The 22,130-nt window shown below is 33.7% G+C and overlaps 3 protein-coding genes across 7 annotated transcripts in view; all 3 read left to right on the forward strand.

Moving 5' to 3' along the window:
- LOC129809127 (uncharacterized) overlaps nucleotides 1–13,103 on the forward strand; it is a 30,674-nt gene extending 17,571 nt beyond the window's left edge. For 3 of the 4 annotated variants that reach the window (XM_055858964.1, XM_055859085.1, XM_055859027.1), the window contains exons 2-4: nucleotides 9,962–10,285; nucleotides 10,356–10,776; nucleotides 12,700–13,103. In XM_055858964.1, the coding sequence (XP_055714939.1) occupies nucleotides 9,979–10,285; nucleotides 10,356–10,776; nucleotides 12,700–12,916 (945 nt within the window). In that variant the 5' untranslated portion in view covers nucleotides 9,962–9,978 and the 3' untranslated portion in view covers nucleotides 12,917–13,103. The remainder of the gene's footprint in view (nucleotides 1–9,961; nucleotides 10,286–10,355; nucleotides 10,777–12,699) is intronic. The other variant, XM_055859144.1, reaches the window with a different exon arrangement.
- LOC129809000 (tubulin beta chain-like) lies at nucleotides 5,462–6,933 on the forward strand. Its single transcript, XM_055858897.1, has one exon. It carries the CDS (start codon nucleotides 5,502–5,504, stop codon nucleotides 6,855–6,857), a length of 1,356 nt encoding a protein of 451 aa, XP_055714872.1. The 5' UTR covers nucleotides 5,462–5,501; the 3' UTR covers nucleotides 6,858–6,933.
- Nucleotides 13,104–13,261: 158 nt separating the features above from the next.
- LOC129799295 (ceramide transfer protein) overlaps nucleotides 13,262–22,130 on the forward strand; it is a 59,919-nt gene continuing 51,050 nt past the window's right edge. Inside the window, exon 1 of one of the 2 annotated variants that reach the window (XM_055843040.1) lies at nucleotides 13,262–13,879. In XM_055843040.1, coding sequence (XP_055699015.1) covers nucleotides 13,637–13,879 — 243 coding nt within the window. In that variant the 5' untranslated portion in view covers nucleotides 13,262–13,636. The remainder of the gene's footprint in view (nucleotides 13,880–22,130) is intronic. The other variant, XM_055843038.1, reaches the window with a different exon arrangement.

Consider the following 22,130-nt stretch of genomic DNA (forward strand, 5'->3'; position numbering starts at 1 on the left):
AAATGTAGGGTATAAAAGGGGTAATTTGGAATCGTTTCTAAATTGAAAATTTAAGATTGTCCTACTGTTTTAGATGGGAAAAAAGAAAGAAACACGAAGTTAGTACAGTACAGTCCTTTTTTGGTAGAAAATGAGACATTTTTGGAAATTTGTTTTTGGACATCAATCGGGCCAACTGTCTTTAAAGGGTTAACATCATTCACCAAGATTCCCCATTTCTAAATGACTAGTATTTTCCAAAGAATCTCGCTAATTTTGAAGTTTATTTAACTGTCTTTTAGAGATATTTTAACCCTTTTAACAGTTACCACTTGCCAAGGCTCTCACTGAAAACACAGTTTTTCTAGATTTAAATTTACATTTACTGCGTTTTATTACATTTGCTTTTAGAGGAAATGTCAGTAAGATTTATAACGAAATGAACAAAAGCAATTTTAAATGAATAGAAAGTTTGTAAGAGCAGTAAATGTGATTTTTCTGATGACCGTCTTGAGACGGTCTACCTAATAGAGGGTTAAAAAAGAAAATTTTCGGATCTTTAAAATCGTAGGTCTTACAAGAAAAGTTGGAACAGTAGAGAGTGGGGTAGTTTCACGCGTGCATTAATTATTTTCGAAAATACAGATTTTAAGTCAAAAAATTATTTAGCTATTGTCCTGTATATTTTCAGATAATCAATACTCATAAGAAACTAATGAAATATAATTTGAATATGGTTCATATTCGTTTATTTAGCAAATGGGTTCTGAAAAAAAAAGTTTAATTGCGTAATACTTTCCGACATTACCAACCCATTCCTACGTTTATATCTGAAATATTAATATAATAATGCTGGTACTTACATCATCCAATGGAGAAACTAGGTATTTTGCATTAGACTATGCACAATATTATTTTTCGTTTTTACAAGGGTGGATTTTTAGTTGCGAGCCCTATGGAATAAAAATCCTGGAGATCTATACTAAGAATTCAAACTAGTGAGACATATGCGTCATCGAGCGAGTGCCTTAATCGATTTCATGCTAATTTTCGATTGATTAAATCTGACAGATTCAAATGCTGATCTTAATCGGTTATTACGGTAATTGGTAGTAGTAGTAGTATCTTAATTTGGTCGGTTTTCTGTTTGTCCATCTGTTTATTTATATTTTTCAAATTTAAAATCATTAATGCCGATAGTTGGAGTATCAAGATCATCTGGAACAACAGAAGTTCGGAGCTTTTCAAAGATATGAGAAAACCGCAATCACTCTGCAAAGTGTCAGACCTTAAGTCATGTATTATCTCACTGATGGAGGAGCGCGTGGTCAATAAATTGTTGCAACCTTGAACTTGTTGCACAACTTCCTCTCGCGTGTCTCTTGGACTGTCGCCGCGGCTCAGATGATGCCATAAAAGTGTCTCTGTTGGTGCATCCATACGATCAAGGTGGGTCAATTGAATATTCTGGGGAATTGACACACAAAATTCTGCACAACAGCACGGCTTTTTCCGTTATACTGTCTCCGTGAATATACTATGCGTGAGAGAGTCACCCATAATAAAAAGGTATACCTACCCAATGATGCCAAAAGTCAAATAGATTTCCAATAAAACTCAGCCAATAATCATTTAAGCTAATTGTGATATGAATTTGTAAGTGAGACTGCTACTACCTGTATCCGCAAACAATATGTACATAAATTCTTTGCAAATGACCCACAAATTTCGCTGTTTTCTAACTCACTCTTTAACACTTCTTTTTTTTGTCACTATACATGCCATGAGAATTTCCACCTGAAATTTCATTTTCTTTCCAATTTCAACCAATAGTCTCATTAGCGTCCCCCCTTGCTCATCAAAAACCGGAACGCAAGTTTTCCTCTTTCTATCGAGCAGTAAATTCATCACTCTTTAAACCACCTGATGCATCTCTGAGCTGAGTCATTGAAGATTCTCCGCCGACAGTAGCTTCTTTTGCGGATGGAGGTTCACTGCAGCATCACGTTTGCAGGAGATTCTTCTGCACTCCAGCCAGAAGAGTTGATTTCATGCTAGATTAGATATTCTTTTTATTTACTTGTTTGCATTCTTGGAGTCAAGAGATCTCCTTCATTTTCATCGGAATGTTCATTTTGGTTTTATTGGCTCTCTTATTAATGTTGCGAAACTTGTGCAATATTCCACCAAAGACCCACTTTATGATCTTGTAATGCTCAAGAATTTGCAGGTTTCTAGGTATATGCACAATTTCTCTATTTGAAGTACAGTTCAGTTGATTTCTTAAATTTATGAATATTGAAGTGTCAATCTGATCTCAAAAACCATATGAGTTCTTCTGTGTTATTCTCTTGCCTTTAATTAGATATGGCAAATTAATTTGAAATGGAACAGATTATGATACGGGGAAAAATGATAGTCTTTATAACAAACATTTGCTATTAGAGTTTTTTATCTTTATTATTTTATGTATGATAATATAAGATTATTAGCTGGATGAATTTTATTTTCCCTATATCTGTTACGTGGTTGCGATTGCCGCTGACTTATATGCAGAACACATTTACGAATTAAGCCGACAGACAGCTTAACATAATTATAATCAAAATAATGATTAGAATACATTCTCATCTGTTTCCCACTAAGGCGTCTCTCGGCTTAAGCCGTAATGCCCTAGACACACTTACGACTAAAGCCCAGAGACGACTAAGCTCGTTCGTAGTCAAGTCAGTTCCTGACACACTACAAATGAGGCTTAACGTTTACTGGAACTCACAAAACATAACTTTCGTGGGTTTACTGCAGATATTTCTACTGAAATGTGCCAGTACTCCTTTGAAAATAAAAATACTTTGTAAATTTACTTCACAATTCACTTATAACAATAAGAATTATTCACTAGAATCGCCTAAATTGGCTTAAGTCGCGAGTTAGCTTCTACCTCACAAATAATAGTAATTAACAATAATTATTGCACGTGTACTGAGACATGCATTTACAAATAGTTTTATTTTCAGAGGAGTATTAGTGCATTTTAGTACAAATTTCTGCATAAAAACCCACGAAAGTTATGTTTTGTGGATACCAGTGAATGCTAAGCCTCATTTGTAGTGTGCCAGGAGCTATGAACGAGCTTAGTCGTCTCTGGACTTTAGTCGTAAGTGTGTCTAGGGCATAAGTCTAGGCCTACCTGTACTGGCCTAAACTCGTAATCAGCAGAAATTCCTTATCACAGGTCCGGTATGCCAACTCATACAGCCCATAAAATCGGTTATAAAACAAATGGTAAATAATAATAAAATTTATGTGAGATTTTTCCAAAATTAGTCTTTAGATTAGGATTTTTCTGATAGAAATTTGATTAATTTTGTTGATGTCCTTGCTTGAGAGGTATAAGGGAATTGTAGGTTTTAGAAAAATTGGCTTCTTAGTTGAACTTTTATGATATTTAAGAAATATATCCTTTTAATATCTTTTACAGCATGTTAAAATCAATATTTAGTTTCAAAATATGTACTTTTTTTAAACTCTAAAAGAAAATTTCAATTTCACAATTTTCCCTGCTATTTTCGGCTTAACTATGAAATACACCTATAAAAATCGAAAATCTTTTTCAGATATTTTTTTTTCTCAAACAAGAATTACGAGGGCGCTTTAGTAAATTACTCATTAGTCCGCCATTTTGTAATATTTAAAAAAAATTAAGTACTTGAAATTTAGTATAAACATATTCCGAAAATTTCATGAAGCTTAGTCTTTCCTTCTCCTTAAAAACATGCGTAAAATTGTTAATTTTGGCCTTCTAATTCAGGCTGCCCCCTTAACACTTTAAGGACGAGGCACTTTTTACGGTCCGAAGATCAACAATAAAAATGAAACTGGTAAACATAATCATTGATGTCACTGAGAAAAAAGGGGGTGCGATTAACTTTTTTTCCTCATAATCTTAACACTTTTTATGTGTAAAAATATATCAAAATTTATTAATGTTAATTTTACACCTTTTTAAGTGTAAGATTAACATGAAAAAGGGTACCTTTGACCTATAATACACCTAAAAAGGGTAATATTTACACTTATTTCGGATCAATAATGCAGGGTAAAACTAACACTTCCGGAATGTTATTTTAACTTTTTCGGATTTCTCTCAGTGGTCTTACATCTAACCTTGGAAAGTCCAATAGATTCTGATTAACCCATTCCTTACCATGGTATTATACATCATACGCAAATTGAGTGATTTTTGATGATTTATTTTTTTGCAATTTTTATCCGATAATAGGTAAAAAAAAATTCTTTTCAAAAAAATCATCTATTAATCTGTAGAAAACTAATCCCAAAATATGAACATTCTATCTCAAGTATTTCTGGTACATTGATGGGTTGAATGGGTTAAGTGTATTTCTTGCCTTTATAAACGATTGGTACAAAAATAGCCCAAAAATTTAAGTAATTTTTCTGACAATGCTAATGAATAATAATTTTCGCTCTAATAAAAAAAAACATTACGTATTGTAGTTTTTATTCCCAAAAGGGTTTTGACTTAAAACAAAATTGGAAGTATAAAAAGTGAATAAAATCAATTATGAATGTGAAAATTTAAAAAATCGTCATTTTTGAGCCTAAATATTTATTACATAGTAAATATAGCTAGAGACTTGTAAAATGCGTATGCTAGATTCCTTCAACCGCCTTCTAATGTTTGTACATAACTGTACAATCTATTAGAAAAAAATAACTTTAGGAAAAAAGTATTTTCTTTGTGGGACACCGGTGTTTCAATCGTCCTTAAAGGGTTAAGCAGACGATCGCTTCTTCTCTTACCTTCTTATGCAATTATAACGACTCTGGTGGAATTTATTTTACAAACTTAACAAGTACTGGAGTACTGAAGAAGATACTGGAGATACTTCATTTTTGATCTGAAGATATTAAATGGTTCGCAATTTCAACCATAATTTCAATCATTTAACAACTAGAAGCGGTTAAGTTGCTCAAGCGCAAAAATAAATTGTTGGTAAAATATTAAATATTTTCGGAAATTACGTTCAATTAAAAGAAAAAACCTGCTTGATATATTGAAAAAAAAATTATTTATTTTTTATAAATTAACGAACAAAAAGAAAAACAAGATCTAAATTTACATATTCCATTTTTCCAAGGCATAAATCTTCATTTTATCTAGAATTTTTGTCCACATTTTATATCAATTCTACTGCAAAAATTTCCCACGTCTTCCCGAGAATCACAAAATAGAATCTTCTTGGAGCTTTCTCACCTTTCTTGGTCATTGACTAAACCCGTTCTTCTGCCTGGTACTCTGTCGCAAAAAGTGGCCTCAATTGTAGGTCAATAGGAAAGTGGAGTTTCTCCTCTTGTCTCTGGATTTTCTGCGCAAATTCACTGCAATCTCTGGAATTTGGGCTACTGATCTCATTGATCGCAGTAACTTGTTAAATAAAAAAAAAAACCAAGTGCATCAGGATTTTTTCGCTAAGACTTGAGACTTCTTACTGGTCAATATGAGGGAAATTGTGCATCTTCAGGTTGGTCAATGTGGCAATCAAATTGGTTTGAAATTTTGGGAAGTGATTTCGGACGAGCATGGGATCAATTGCAATGGAATTTATGCTGGAGACAATGATCTGCAGCTGGAGAGGGCAAATGTCTATTATAACGAATCTACGACTGGGAATTACGTTCCGCGAGCTGTAATGGTGGATTTGGAGCCTGGGACAACGGATGCTGTGCGAGGAAGTGCACTTGGGGGTCTCTTTCGTCCTGATAACTTTGTCTTTGGGCAATCAGGAGCGGGGAATAACTGGGCCAAGGGTCATTATACCGAAGGAGCTGAATTACTGGATTCTATACAGGATGTGGTACGTCGGGAAGCTGAAGGATGTGATTGTCTGCAGGGATTTCAGATGACTCATTCACTAGGGGGAGGTACTGGTTCAGGATTGGGCACTTTGTTAATTTCCAAAATTAGGGAAGAATATCCTGACAGGATAATGAATACTTTCTCGGTTATTCCGTCACCGAAAGTTTCAGATACGGTTGTGGAGCCTTATAATTCCACATTGAGCTTCCATCAGCTGGTTGAGAATACCGATGAGACTTTCTGCATAGACAACGAAGCTCTCTATGATATTTGCTTCCGGACTCTGAAGTTGCAGACTCCGACGTATAGCGATCTCAATCATTTAGTGTCCATTACGATGTCTGGAATCACGACATGTCTCAGGTTTCCGGGGCAATTGAATGCAGATTTGCGTAAATTGGCCGTAAACATGGTGCCTTTCCCACGATTGCATTTCTTTATGCCGGGATTTGCTCCATTGACGGCTCGTGGAGATCAGCATTATCGCTCAATTACCATTCCTGAACTGACACAGCAGATGTTCGATGCTAAAAATATGATGACTGCCTGTGATCCTCGCCATGGACGGTACTTGACTGTGGCAGCGGTTTTTCGGGGTAGGATGAGCATGAAGGAAGTTGATGAGCAAATGCTGAATATTCAGAATAAGAATAGTAGCTACTTTGTGGAGTGGATTCCGAATAATTGCAAAACTGCTGTCTGTGATATTCCACCGAGAGGACTAAAAATCGCAGCGACTTTTATTGGTAACACTACGGCAATCCAGGAGATCTTTAGGCGCATCTTTCAGCAATTCACTTCTATGTATCGTCGGAAGGCTTTTCTGCACTGGTACACTGGTGAGGGGATGGATGAAATGGAATTCTCAGAGGCTGAGAATAATGCCAATGACCTCATAAGCGAGTATCAGCAATATCAGGAGGCAGTTATTGATGATGATCAGGAATTTATTGAAGAAAATGAGGAAGAAGAAACTTTTGAAACTGTTGAAAATTAACAATTGAAGACTTTTCTGAACTAAAAATTTATGTTATTTCATTTATTCACTGAAATAAAACACTTTTGCTTTCGTCTCTGGGAGTTTTTTTTGCTGGTGCCCATATGACTCTCAAGTTCAATGATCTTGGACAGAATATACGTGGATCTTTATCTGCAGATTGTGTCTTTTTTTTGGGGCCTTTCTGCATGGAAGACGACAGTGAAAAAGTGAAAGGTGATGGAATTATTTCTCAATTGTGAATTGGGAGCAATGTTTACATGCTTTCCTGGTGGTCAGGTGTACCCATGATTTTCACTCTTCTTCGTGAGATGCATGGGCGTACCCAGCTAGGGGCAGCTGCCCCCCCCCTAAGAAGTGTCAAAAAAAAAATTCAAAAACAAGTAAAAAGTAAAAAAATATATTTATTCAGCAAAAAAAAAATTAGTTTGACCAGTAAAAAAATCCAAATCATTCCAAAAATGGGCCTAATTTTTCAATTCATAAATATCAAAATTTTCATGAAAATTCTACTGCTTTTAAAATTGTAAATTTAGTCACTTCTCAAATTTGATGTTTTACTGCTCGTTTGTACAATGTCAATACAAAAATGCGCTTGTGAAAACTGAAAAACAATTAAAAGCCCCATGGGGGGAGTGGCAGGGCAAGGCTTTTGCCCCCACTGTACTACATTCAAAAATTTAAATAAGTGTAAAAATTGGCAAATATTTCGTAACTATTTTTGATTTTTTTAATAACTTAATTTCAGTAGTAAATTTATTCAGTAATATATAATATTTTTCGTAAAGAAGGAAGTTCCCAAGAAACAATTTTTTCTCAATATAGTCTTATAGAATTCCCGAATCATGGCTTATCAGAAAGTCTCAAAGAACGATTTGCTTAAATGACGCTTGTAGACTATAATAGTCGTTGAGACCTTTATATATAAAGTGGCGCACCATTAAGGGGCTCAAGTGACTCTATAAGCATTACTGTGAAAGAAAACTGAAGAGTTCTATGAGACAATATTATAAAACTTCTATATATCTTCTGAGAGAATGCTTATACAATACTCTAAATTTAATATTATAAACGGATATGAACCTGTTATAAGATCATAATCAGAATAATTAAAAGAATCACAAAAAATTTCGCTTTTATACATATTTATCTAATTCTATTTTATGTAATTATAATTTTTTAATGTAATTTAACATGTTTATGAATTTATTAGTTCACCATTACCGCTATTCCAGAGATACAAAGATGGTCGCTGTAGCTGTGCCGCGAACCCACGAAAATCCATAATGTCCCTGGAAATAATTTGCTGAACGCGTCTTCTTTTTCTTTATTAATATCCAATCGGTATATGAAGAAATGCCTCCAAACTTCGTCTCGACTGAATTTTACGCTTATTTTTAAATTTTAAAGACTGTTATGAGCACGCTACAAGTCTTCAATAGATCCAGATCAAATTTAAGGAGAAATGAGGGGAAATCAGGGGAAGTTGTTGACATTTTGCATGCAGCGTTTGGATTGCAAAGCATTTTTCACACAAATTCATTCAATAAGAGTGGATTTGCTGTATTGTGCTAATGTTTTAAGGTGAAAACGTGCTGTGGTATAGTGATAACGAGTGTATAATCAAGAAATAAAGAAATTACTAAGTTTTACAGCATCTTCTCAAAGAATGCCTCACATTCTTTGTCAGTAGTGCTCAAAGAACTTCCTGAGCATCTTAGTAGTGCGCCATTTTTACATATTATAAGGGTCACTAAGACTCATTCGGGAGTACTACAAGCGGTGTTTAAGAAAAGCAGAGTATCGTATTTTGAGAACGGTACAAGCCAAAATGAAGGAGAAAATACTTCTTGGACGCTTCCATGGTATTTTTTTATAAATTAAAAAGGTGCAAGTGAAACTGAAGGACAAAAAAAAAAAATATAATACTACAAACTGATAAAAGTGAGTTACTTTAATTTTTTGTGGAAATCATGATATTTTTCACGTGGAAAAAAGTGTAAGTGTACTGAAAGTCTAAGATTCTTCCATAAGACTATTTGCAGAGCAAATATGATAATCTTATAGCTGTTTTTAGTATTCTTACATATTGTACTCATTGCGCTCTTCTATCCTAATAGAAAACTCACAGCGTAATTAATCTGTTTTCCGGTTTTATTCGTAAATTAAAAAGTAATAATTGCAAACAAATGACAGAAGGCTTTATAGAAAATATTGAGCAAATCGATAAAATAGGACTACTTTGATTTTCATTAAGAAAATAACTAATATTTTCACGTGAAAAGGATTGTACTGAAAAAAGTCTGTAAAAAGAACTTGTAGCACACCTTCAAATAAGATTTATAAGAAAATAGTTCTTAAGGCTTTTGTTCTTATTAACACATACTTTGAGCTTGATGTAAGTAAAATATTATAGAAGATATTTTCTTGAGAAATATTATCTTATAAAAAGGGTTTCGTAGAATTGTATTACGCTTTTTATGAGACTTTTATATCTCTATCCTATAATTTCGCTGTCAGCTGTTTAGAAGATCGTTATGAGAGCATTTCAAGTATTTGGTTCTATAAGGCAGCTAATTTGCTAGTAATCTTTTTCATAGAATAAAAGGATATTTAAGAATTTATAACTAAATCATAAAAATCCACTGAGAAAGTAAAAATATAGTGTTAGAATATGTTTTAGAAAAGTCGTCCTTGAGTCTCCTAAAAATCGTACTTTTTGGCACTAACGGTTCACCATATGTCCTTAAAAATCCAATTCTAACTCAATTTTTCCAAAAAATCTTGATTGATGAAGAATTAAAGCAGTTAAGCCATATAACTAAGTCTCAGGACTGAAGCCCATATAACCAATACCTACAAATTGGGAATAGGCTAATCTCTCGTGAAAAGTAGGACCAGTTTGTACATATAGATACTTTTTATCTCATTTAATTTTTTATGTTTTTTTTCTCAAAATAAAAATTATGTACCCCCCCCCCGCCAACAAAATTTGAGACTTAGCCCCTCCCCGTAACTGAAATTCTGGGTACACCCTTGGTGAGATGCTTTACTGATAAAAATCCCAAAATTTTTACCCATTTTCTTTGTTTATTTTTCCTCAGTTCACAAGTGAGACAGAATGGACGTATGTTGGCAATGGTTCCCCCTCGTGATTTTCATTATTTTCTCCCAAGTTACGAGAACACATGAAGTTAAGGATATCAAAGATAAAGAAGAATCTCCATCAGTAATAATTTCTGAGGCGAATACAGATGGGTCAAAACCACATTCTAGACAAAAGAGAGTCATTTGGATAACTGATGATGGACGTTTAGCTTTGCCTCCAGGCACATCCTTAACCATCTCACCTACAATTGCAATGCCCCTGATTCGATATCCTCCTCCAGGATTTTTCTCCAACATCACAGTCAGTTTACCCCTTACCAGTAAGTTTATACCTTGTAGAATTGATTTTACAGGAAGAATTGAAAAGCTGTATACTCTGCCTTTTTCCAGTTGATTTCGACAGACTTGGACTCACTGACAATGAGAATCCTCTTGGAGTGTTGCCCAATATTTTTGCCAGATCAATGGGAAGGGCCACAGGGATGCTACTTTCAAATTATATTTCTTCATACATGAAGGGACGTAAGAAAAGACAAACTGACGCAACTGATGACAAATCCTCACCTTTTAGGATCAAAATGACCAAAACTGAGGATGGACAGGATGAAGAGTCTCCGCCAGTTCTTCCGGAAAGGCATAAATTTGCTTTTCACGGGGGAGAAAGGGCTTTGCTCTATGTGGCTGTTGAGGATTTACTTAGCACTTTTGGGATGGATGGGAAGGCATGTATGCTGAGGGCAATCTGCGAAGTTCACTCACGGAAACTCCACCATTTTGGGCTCTTCGGAGAGGTTCTGAAGCTATTCCTTACGTGAGTCTCTTTTAAGACATTTTACCTTTTAACAATAATTTAACTTTTGAAATAATTTTTATGGGTGTTTGTATTTGATTTCCTCAAAAAGAAAATCTGACCAAAAGTAATTTTAGGCCACGCCTCTTAATTCTTGCAAAATATTTTTAATTGAATATGCATATAGACAGACCACGCCCATAAAAAGATTTGTTAGAAGAATAATGTTGTAGGGATATGACCTTTCTATCAATCTTATAAGACACCGAATTGGGGCTAAAATATTTTAATTAAATCATTAAAGTAAAATTCAATTAACTAAACATGCAGAATTAAGGCATGATATCTTCAAGTTTTTCTATTTTACTGATTTTTTGAATTGAAAAAAAAATTGAATTGAATTTTAGTCAATTTTATAAAATTGGTTTTTATTTCTCTTAATAACTTCTGAAAATTTTAGAAAAAAGTAGTCTTTCTAATCTTTCAATAGAAAGATTATAATGGTGAATGGTTTCTTTATTAAAGAGCAGGACCGTCTTGGCTCCGCCCACAATCAAATCTGTGGGAGTGACCTCCCTTTCAGTGTCATTTTATCTGTATTGATTTAATTAAATGAATTGAAAAATGAAAAACTATAATTGGATAACTTTTGAAAAGGCATGTCTTTCATTTATTTCTTCACTCACTAATATATTTTGGGATTGATTTTTAACCCTTTAACGACGAGACACTTTTTACGGACTGAAAATCAACAATAAAACTTAAACTGAAAAACATAATCAATGATAAGTATTACATCTAACCTTGGAAAGTCCAACAGAGCCTGATTCGGTGTATTTTGTGCTTCTATGGATGATAGGGACAAAAATAGACCAAAAATTTAAGTAATTTATCTGAGAATATTAATAAATAATATTTTTTGCTTTAATGAAAAATAATACGTATGAGTATTGTAGTTTTTATTGCCAAAAGGGTTTTGCTTAAAAAAAAAATTGGAAGTATAAAAAATAAATAAAATCAATTATGAATTTGAGAATTTAAAAATTCGTCATTTTTGAGCTTAAATATTTACTACATAGCAAATAGCTAGAGACTTCAACATTCTACTTTACAATTATGTACAGACATAAGAAGAAAATAACTTTAGGTAGTCAGGAAAAATTATTTTCTTTATGGGACACCGGTGTTCCAATCGTCCCTAAAGGGTTAAAATATAATGGGATTGATGTCGTTTTATTGTGGGATTGAGAGCGTACCAGTTAATTATCCGAATATTTTAGGATTGATTTTTAGGAAATATTGGGATTGATCTTGCTTAATTTGTGGGATTGAAAGGGCATCAGCAGCCTCATGTTATGACAGAATCTACTAATATTTTGGGATTGAGTTTTAGGACATACTTGGACTGATTTTGCTTTATTGTGGGATTGAAAGGGCACCAGCTAAATATCGTGACTAAATCCACGAATATTTTGGGATTAAATTTTAAGCTATATTGGGATTGATGTTATCTTATTGATGCGATTGAAAGGGCATCAGTTAAATATTGTGACTAAATCCACGAATATTTTGGGATCGATTTTTAGAACTTAATGGGATTGATGTAGCCTTTGGGATTGAAAAGATTATATTATGATGGAACCTACTAATATTTTGGGATTGAGTTTTAGGACAAATTATAATATATTTTCATGTATAGCATTTTACGATTTTGTTTATCTCATTGTGGAATTAAAATGGCTATAATCTTGGTTATAATATAAACACGTTGTGATCGAATTTAATTAATTTTTGGGATTCATTTTTCGTGTACTTTGGGATTAAATCTAATCCACTGCTATTAATTGTGAATATTTTCCTCACATGATTTTTTAATAAGACAATTTGCAAAAAAATTGTCATTTGTTTAAATAAGATTTTTTTCTGGAAATCTAATATTTACAGAGCTTCGAAGAGCCCCTTTTCAGATCTCCTTGAAGAATATGTAACAGCTGAGAGAATTGGGGAAGGTGTCCTGGGGCCAGGAGAATGCTTTCCCTACTTCAAGAAGTGCCCCAAAAGTCTCTTCAGGAGTAGTATAGATCACAAATACCAAAACTATAAGGAGGAAACCAGTGAAGAAAATGATATTCACTCACACGATTTTAGTCAATTCATGTAACACTGTGTAGTTGATATCAGTTCTAAAAAAAGATGAAAGAAACTGTGTTTGCACTGAGGCCATATTGGCTGATGCACATTATAATAGTCGAGATCGAAGGCCATCAATCGTTTTGTACATTTCACTCCTTAATTTATTACTAGACATCTTCATTTTTGAGAAATAAAGAGATTTAGCGTGGAAAAAATTGTGATTTAATTTTGGCGCCAATGTGGTTAGAAAATTGCATATCCCTAGGCGCTTCTTTTGGCGGGATTTTGTTGTTTTGTGCCATTGAAGGGTTTCCCGGGTAAAAGTATGTCAAGTGCAGGGGAAATTTCGAACATCTTCATTCCTATGCGAGTTCGAAGTGTGTCAGTGTGTGTGTGCGAGCTGTCAAAATAATCAGTGTAAATTTTGCATTGAAAAAGTTTTCTCCGCATTTGTACTTAATTTTCTTTTCAAATCTAGCCTTGTCGATCCATCTAAAAAGTAAAATTGATAGAGTAGGCTTGAGTGGCGTGAACAAAAGTGAAAAATCAATGTGAAAAACAATGAAAAGGGGTGAAAAATGAGGTTCAATTGTGCACTCTTTAGTGACTAATCCCCAGTGATTCTTGAGACGCCCCCTTTTGGTGCTGCGGGGAAGAACCGCAAGAATGATAAATATGCGCTTTTTATTGTGAAAATCCGGGAAAATCCTGTCGAATTTCCTCGAAGGTGAAAGAACAGTGTCACACCATGGCAGAGGATTATTCAGCACAAAATAACTCAAATCACAGCGATGATTCAGACAATGACTTTTTGGTCAATCCATCGGCTCCAGAATTGTCCGGATACCTCTCCAAGTGGACCAACTACATCCACGGATGGCAGCCTAGGTTCATTGTGCTGAAGAATGGCACCCTCTCCTACTACAAGAGCGAGCAGGAGAGTGACTTTGGCTGCCGAGGGGCCATCAGCCTGCAGAAGGCCACCATTAAGGTAAGAAAGGGGCACTCCTCCAAGTTTGTCTTGTCCCGCATTCCGGGAAATGAATTTAGAAACACTTTGGGTCGATTAATTGACCTGTGGGTGGGCAGAAACCTTTGACATGACCCGCATTTGAATGATTGAGTTGAGGGTAAACTGTTCTGACTTGATGAGAGCTGTGATTCTGGCGTTATCCAAGAAAATAAAGGAAAGAACTCCAAAGAGGGATTTGAAGAATAAAAAGTATAAACTACCGTCAAAATAATTTAGAAATCCAGAAATGCAAATCAAAAGTCGTTCTGGACCGTTTTATTTAAATTTGAAAAAAATATAACAAGCAGCTCCTCCTAGCGCCTGTATTGCGCAGCTGCTATGTTTTAGAACCTTGAAAATTTTAAAGTATTGCTAATTATTTTGATTTTGTCCAATACTAGTTGGAATTACTTCTCCATCAAGAACAATAGCTGCAAATTTCCCCCTTTGCTAGAGAAATATTCCAGCTAATGATGAGGCAAAAAAAAAAGAAGCAGTTTATTTCGCCAAACCCAGTGATAATTTTATCGTAGAGGCCGCCTAACGCCAAACAGGCGGAAATATTTCGTGCCGGAGAGAAATGGATATTTTCCTAAAGTCAGAGAATGACCATCATAAAATTCCCTCCCTATCGTCGAACCGTAGTGAAAAAAAATCAAAGTTATATGTGAAACTATTCGACAGACAGCGCACATCCCATTCGAAATTGCCCCATTTCTCCAGAGAGTAACCTCAGACCATAATACACACGCTCCCCTTTCGTGATATTGGAGGCTTTACCTTCCCAACTGCGATTTACCTCGACACATGTGGGTAATCTTGCTCGATTGGAACAAGTGCGCAAATTGGGTAATAAAAGTGCTGAAAAGGGGGATTTTTTCCAGCTGATGCATTTGTCGGTCTCTGGAGATTCTTGGGGCATTTCTCATTTTGAATACCAAGTTGGGTTTGATGTTTCATTTAATTGATGCGAAATTGACTTTATTGCTTGACGCGCTCTATCGTCTGTGAGAATTCACTATTATATACTTTTATCACAGCCATTTATTTTCATTTGCATGCGAAATTAATTGAATTATACGACTGAATGTTTTAATGGAAATTGTGGTAATAGTTATTTCAGACGGATGTTTCAAATGGATTTGAAGAATATTTCCTTTTATAATAGGGAAAATGCTCATAATTTTGTCCAGTTTCTTATTTTGGACACTTTGAGGACAAAATTGGACACTAAAAATAAATTGATTAAAATGATGGATATTTATTCCAATATTTGATGAATAGTGAATTCTATCTAAATATTTGTTCTTTTTGGAAGATTTTAATACTAAATACGTTAAATTTTGAATATGATTTGAGTTGAAATTGCTTTGTTGAAAATTCAGTGTGAGCAATTGCTGACGAGAAATATGACAGAACTTCGTGTTTACAGTAGACTCTCTCATTGGCTATATATGGACCTGATTGAGTCTGACAGCCAAAACATAAAAAGAAGAGAGAGAGAGAGACTCTCTCAAATTCGGGCATATGGGGCCGAAATGTCAGCCGAATTAGACAGAAATTCGGGCGACAAACTCTTTGAAATGCAACGATTTTTTATTCATGTACATATAGATATTGAGTTTACACACTCATATATATCGTAAATTGCATGAAAATCCCTCAATAATGGAAAATCACATCAAAACTAAGATAAACCATGCCAAATTTGAGCATATTTGATTCATTTGATAATCTCTCTCTCTCTCTCTCTTCTTTTTATGTTTTGGCTGTCAGACTCAATCAGGTCCATATAGCCATAAATTTGATAATCATAATCAAACTTGAAAAATGACAACAAACTTTTTTCAAATGTAACCGTTGCCCGAATTAAAAAGTAGCCTGATCTTAAAAGAGCCGAATTTGAGAGAATCTACTGTTACTTCATTCTTATTTAGCTGTGGTGAAGTACTAACAATGTTTCTTCGTTTTTTTTTTTGAGAGATATTATTGAATATTCATTGAAAATTGTGTTGATTCACGTTAGTAGTGATTTGTACATTTGACCTGAAGTGAGATTTGCCTTGTGAATTAGATTTTTCGTGTGAAAAATGGTTTTAAGACATTTACCAGTGAGGTGATGGCTCTTATTTTGGACAGGTGTTTTTCTCACGAAATTTCGTGAAGTTTTAGCTTTTGTGATGACTAGGTTGGACAAATGCCTGGAGAAATAAAGGAGCATCATCTCTACGAAAGAGATGTAGCTAGAAAAGCCTTGAAAGGCTCCCGGAAAAGCCAGGGAATGAACGAATCCGCACGTACTTGGAGTACCGAAGTCAACTCACTTTAATGAATGATATGGAAAGTTTCCGAGCTTCTTGTGACATTCTACGTTTCCCTAGCATGAACAGGAAGAGGACTTGGTAAGATTGGTTCATGAAATGAAGAACAAGCGGCATCCTGTTGAGGCGAATAGCTGTCCAAATATACAGCCAAATAATAGCCAAGTTGTCCAAATTAATAACCAAGTTGTCCAAAATAAGGGCCAAATTCACCTCTACTTATCAATTCATTTTTAAATGTATTAAAACTAATTTTAATAAAAATGAGATGAAAAATAGCTTGCCAAGTTTCTAAACAACCCTTTTGAAAAGAGAGTAGCAAAAAAAGTTAATTAAGGTAAAGTACCCTTTATTCGACCGGTTCCTCTATTCGACCGGTAGATTTATTTATTCAATTTAATTATATTTTCTATAATATTTTGTGTATGATCTAACATTAATAGGTCAATTATTCTTTAAATAATACGAATCAGTGACAAATTCATAGAAATTGATGAAATTCACCATCAAATATTCAAAAATTGACCCACCGGTCGAATAGAGGAACCCGGTCGAGTAAGGGTACTTTACCTTAGTATCGAAAATATCGCACTTCAAACTTGGAACATCGATGCTTATAAGCAGACTGGACCAAATTATGAGCCTTTACCCTATTATTAATAAAATTATTCTGCAAATTTGCATTTTCTAATTTATCTGTGACATTTTTTTGATCAGGAAAATTTCATGAAGTCAAAATGTAGATTTGATTTACAATTCTACAATTCAATTTACAATTGTATTGTATATTTCTATCTGAATCATTTGTATCCAGAACTAATATGAACTTTAAATCACGTGCTCTACCCGGATTTAGAATGATTTTCAAAATCATGATGGATTTTTAAATGGGTTTCATGAAATTAGATTTCATAGAATTTTCTTATTTCAAAAGGTCTAACGGAAGCATAAACAATAACAAAAGATCATTTTATATTATTTAGAAAATTGTCTTGTCTTGATGTTTTTAAATGGTTTAAAAAATTTTCTTTCTTTACTATTTTTTTCTGATCAGATTTAAGATCCATCAAGATGAAATGAATTGCGGGATTTATTAGAATAGGTTGTTTTTTTGTTTTTAATTCAAGAGGTTTATTATGAATTTTAATTTAAAAGAAATTAGAGCATATTTATGATAATTAGTTACTATAAAAGATTTATTGTTGATTGTTGAAATGTTTGAATAACACACGATGATTAATTTGTAATAAAACCATTGAGTTTTGAAAAATGCACAAGCAAAATAACAATTAACAAGGTTGTGAAAGTTGGTATAAATCACTCTAGAGCACAGTAATCTGTACAGAATCTAATTCTAAATTTTTAGATTTTGTTCACGGTTTCAGATGAGCAAAATGAGTTCAGAATAGATTCAAAATAGATAGCAAAATGAGTTCAGAATTGCCCCGTTATACTTGTAGGGCCACTTGTAAGAAATAAAAAGATTTCTTGTGGTTATCGATTGAAATTATTTGGGCTTGCGGCACCATTTTTAGATCAAGAATATTCTATACAAATTTCCATCTTTTTCTGTGACGAATTGTATATATCTATCCCACTCTTTAGAACTCTTCTTCTTCTTCTCGTGAATATCAAAACTAATTCAATTTGGATTTGAGTACGAAAGAGTAAGACAAACATATGTAATACTTTGGAAAGACAAGGATAGAAAATTTGGATTACATGAAATTTTCTTATCAACAACAAAATTGCTTTGTCAAAAAAATTAAACTTTGATTTCAAGCTTTTGTCATCTAATTTATTTTACCAAAGAGACTGTTCGTTTATTATCATATGTATTTTTTATTTTTTCGGAGTATGTTTTTTATTATTATTTATTTTAACACTATGCAACAGGTTTATTTTTTTGTGTCTGGGTTATTATGAAGTTTTATTTTATTGCTTTGGTCCAATGACAAACGAAAATGCTTATGATTTTGATTTCAATTTCTGTTCATTGCGCCTGCAATCTAGGCAAAACTGTTGTTGCTGATTTTTAGTGCTTAGGCGACTAGGGTGGAGTCATCACTTATGAACGTTATCTTATGAACAGTTTGCAAAAACCTGAAGTTTTTACCTAAAATAGATTTTGTAAAATCACAAAATTATGAATCACTTCATAAACTGATAAAGATAATTTTATGATTTTTCGAATTTAAGAGTTTTGGAATTTCAGATTTTTGCACGCTGACCAATGTGTATTGAGGGAAATTGGGAACCACCAAACACGGGGTAGCACCAAACATTAATTTTTATTTCTAAACTACTTGGACTATCTCGACCATTTCTTCAGTCCCTATAATGCCTAAATTTCTTGTCCTCTGAAGTCGAATATCTGATTAAAAATTCGCAGTGTTTGGTGCTACCCCGTGTTTGGTGATGCCCCAGTTTCCCCTAGGTCTATATGTGATCATAGGCGTACCGTGGCGGGGCGAAAGGGGCGATCGCCCCGGGCGCTGTAAAAATAAGGGGCACCGTATGGCAACCAAAAAAATTTAAGGACCTAAAAGATTAAAGCGTTATAAATGAAGACGCTTTAAAAATAAACACTTAGAAAATTAGAGCTCCTAGGCGCCAAGAAATCAGAAAGAAAAAAACCTGACACAAAAAATCAGGGGTATTTAAAAATTAGGACATTTAAATTTAGAGCGCCCAAAAAATTAGGGGCGCCAAAAAATTAGATTAGATGGTGAAAACTTAAGGCGTTAAAATATGTAGGCGACCCATTTCTGAAAAATTTTCATCTTAAGCTAATTCAGAAACTCTGCTAGATGGACCATAAGTTTCTCTGACAGATATTCTCAAGAAACACTAAAAAAAAAACCCGAAAATGCCAGTCCTTTGAAAGAACACGCGAAAACTGTTGGACAGTGTTAAACAATGAATTTTATAGTCAATTTTGTCGGAAACCATAAGAGATGGATGTCTATAATTTTACATCCGTTTGGAGCACCCTTTATGCTTATACGGGCTTCAGACCTAAGGCTTAGCCACAAGGCTTAATTTCTCAAATTTCTTATTAATCGAAAGTTTTTGGAAAATTTTGACTTCGAAATGGTTTTTTAAGGGAAAGTAATGAATTAAAGGAACAAATTAAATTGGTTGTTATTTAGGATTTTGAAACCTTCGAAAACTAGGCTTAAACCTCTAGTCTGAAAACGGTTTTACGATATGCGTAATTCCCCTTGGGAATAAGGAAAATTCTATGAACGAAAAATACAGTCCGGGAATAATTTCGCAAAAATCCGTGGGTGTCCCAAAGATCCGCAAAGAATTCCTCGAGGGCATAGTGTACTTAACATAATATTTACACTAATATTTCGACTAAGTTTAGCTCTCAAATTTCCCGCCTATTAATAATAAATTCTCTGCTAAAGCCAACCCAAAATATTGGAGACGTAATGCTTCCCTTATAGACTAGCGTCTCTGATGGAACCGTTATGGATTCTTTTTTTTTTAATTGATTTATTCAATTAGCTTTATAGTTTTTTTTTACCGAAAAATAAAGAAAAACTAAATTTTTGAAAAATGTTTTTTTGCTTCAATTTCAACATCTCGAAAACTTATATACCGAATAAAGATTTTTTTTTTAAAATTAGGTCTGCACTGAAATAGCTCTACAACATAAGCCTAAAATATACGAAATCGGTGAGATAGATTTCGAGATAAACTTAAAAAAACGAGTTTTTTCAAATTTTGCAAAATAATAAAAAAATCGAAAATCATTGAAACTTTAGCTGTCCATTTTCGGCATCAGAAATAGTTCAAAAATATGTCTTGTGAAGATATTCTGTCGATAGACGAACATATAATACATAGGTAAATGTAAAATTTAAATTTCAGTAGATATTTCATGCTGAAGGGGCAAGAGGCGCTCGCTAAGATATTCGCCCCGGGCGCCAAGATCTCTTGGTAACGCCACTGATGTGATGACACCACCCTATAGGGTGGAATCACCACTTCTCGCCAGTGCCCCACTTCTCGCCACGTATATTGAAATCGCTATTTTTCACGATTTATGAAATAAATGAGCCGCAAAGTTACTTGTACTTTTATTGCTGCTACGTATATAGTCGAAAACCACTAATTTTTCGTTTTGAATTTAAATGCTTGAGCATTTTTTAGAGGAATATTTTAAGCAAGTGCATCGAATCCAATATTTCTTACCAAATATAGTAAGTGTCATGAAACTTTTATGCAACAAAATTTAATTTTTGAATAAATAATTTGCCTATTAGTTGGTTAATATTTCATTTTATATATTTTTTATGTAAAAATGAGCCATGGCGGAAAGTGGTAATATTCTAAAATTGATTCACCACCTGTCGCCATAGCTTTTCAGTAGGCGACGCTAACTTCACTTCATAGATTCTCAGTTGTCAAATCTGCTTTGTTTACTTTTCGCAATAGTCTAATAATTTGATTTCTCAAATAAAAGTGAAGAAAAATCATTTAATGTGAGTAATAATAAGCTGATCATGAAAAAAAGAAATGCTAAATGTATTCTTTGCATATTATTGCTCAAAATAATCGAGTTTGAACTTTTCCAAGTGGGTGGCAAGAAGTGGTTACAGAACTGGCGAAAAATGGTAAAAAGTGGCGACGAAGTGGTTATTTTTTCATTGTTAATAAAAACAAGTTTTTTAGGTACTTCCGTGTTAAATTGTAGGAGAATTGTTTTGACGAATCTAGAGTCAATATCTAAGTAGCTTTGTGTCAAATTTGAGTTATCTGATTATAAAGGGGTCAAAAATTTTTCATAAGGAGGGGAAAGTTAATTACTTTTAAATGGTGGACAATTTTCTAAAACTAATGAAGTTCATAAAACCAACACCAGAGGCGCTGTAGCCTCGAATAGGTTAGATCACATGAGGATCAATAAATAACAATAGGATCAGTAACAATCTAACAATAGGAAAATTTCATGAAATCGAAATTTACAATTTCTCAAATGTTTTGGATTGGATATTTCTATCCCATTTTCTCACATTCTTCTTCTTCTTTTGAACGTTACAACAAACTAAAATGTAGTTCAATCCAATTTCGATTGCGAAAGGGAGAAATAGACATATGCAAAGCGTTTGAGTGAATTTTGATTTTACTGAAATTTTACTAATGTAAAAGATGTGCATGTGTCCGCCGCCGTCTTAGTATTAATATAGCTCCACATTTTTTTTTTTATTTCTTGAAGCATTTTATTATGGAATATGCAATATTTTCAATCGAATAAAAAGCTCAAGAGTATTTTCTGTAAACGCCTTCATATTGCTGCTATCTTTGATGTATATTTTTGGCTTATCTGTGAGAGAGTGAAATTATCGGGAAGAAAAGACTTGATGTCGAGAAGAAAGAGAAAGAGAGAAGGAAAGATAAATAAAAAAAATGTAAAGTATCAGCACTTGGAAAAGTTTTCTGTATTTTTCTAACCAAACTGACTCGGTTTTGCTTCACCAATTGAGCAATTGGCCGAATAAAAGGCCATAGAGTGAGAGAGAGAATTATTGCAAATTCTCCGGCTGAATTGTTTACCATAATACATTTGTGTTTCTTGTTGGATGATGAGTTGCTTGGGCTAAAAAGCATAATATATAAATATATGAAAAGGAGGAGGAGGAGGGAAATGTTTCAATATTTTTCCTTAGCAAAGCATTGATTGGGATTTATTGATCACTTCTTCCCTGTGTTGAGTGCTTCAATTATTTTCATTTTGAGAATTTGTTTTTGGAGCCGGTGATGTTGAATGTTGTGTCTCTTTCAGCAATTTATCAATTATCGTTCAATTTCTGGCGATATATTTCTCTTTCGGTGATTTACAGCATTGAGCTATTTCCAAGTAAAATATACATGTTGCGTTGCTGTTTTTATTTTTA

This window comes from Phlebotomus papatasi, chromosome 1, assembly GCF_024763615.1.
Source record: "Phlebotomus papatasi isolate M1 chromosome 1, Ppap_2.1, whole genome shotgun sequence".
Taxonomy (NCBI): Eukaryota; Metazoa; Arthropoda; class Insecta; order Diptera; family Psychodidae; genus Phlebotomus; species Phlebotomus papatasi.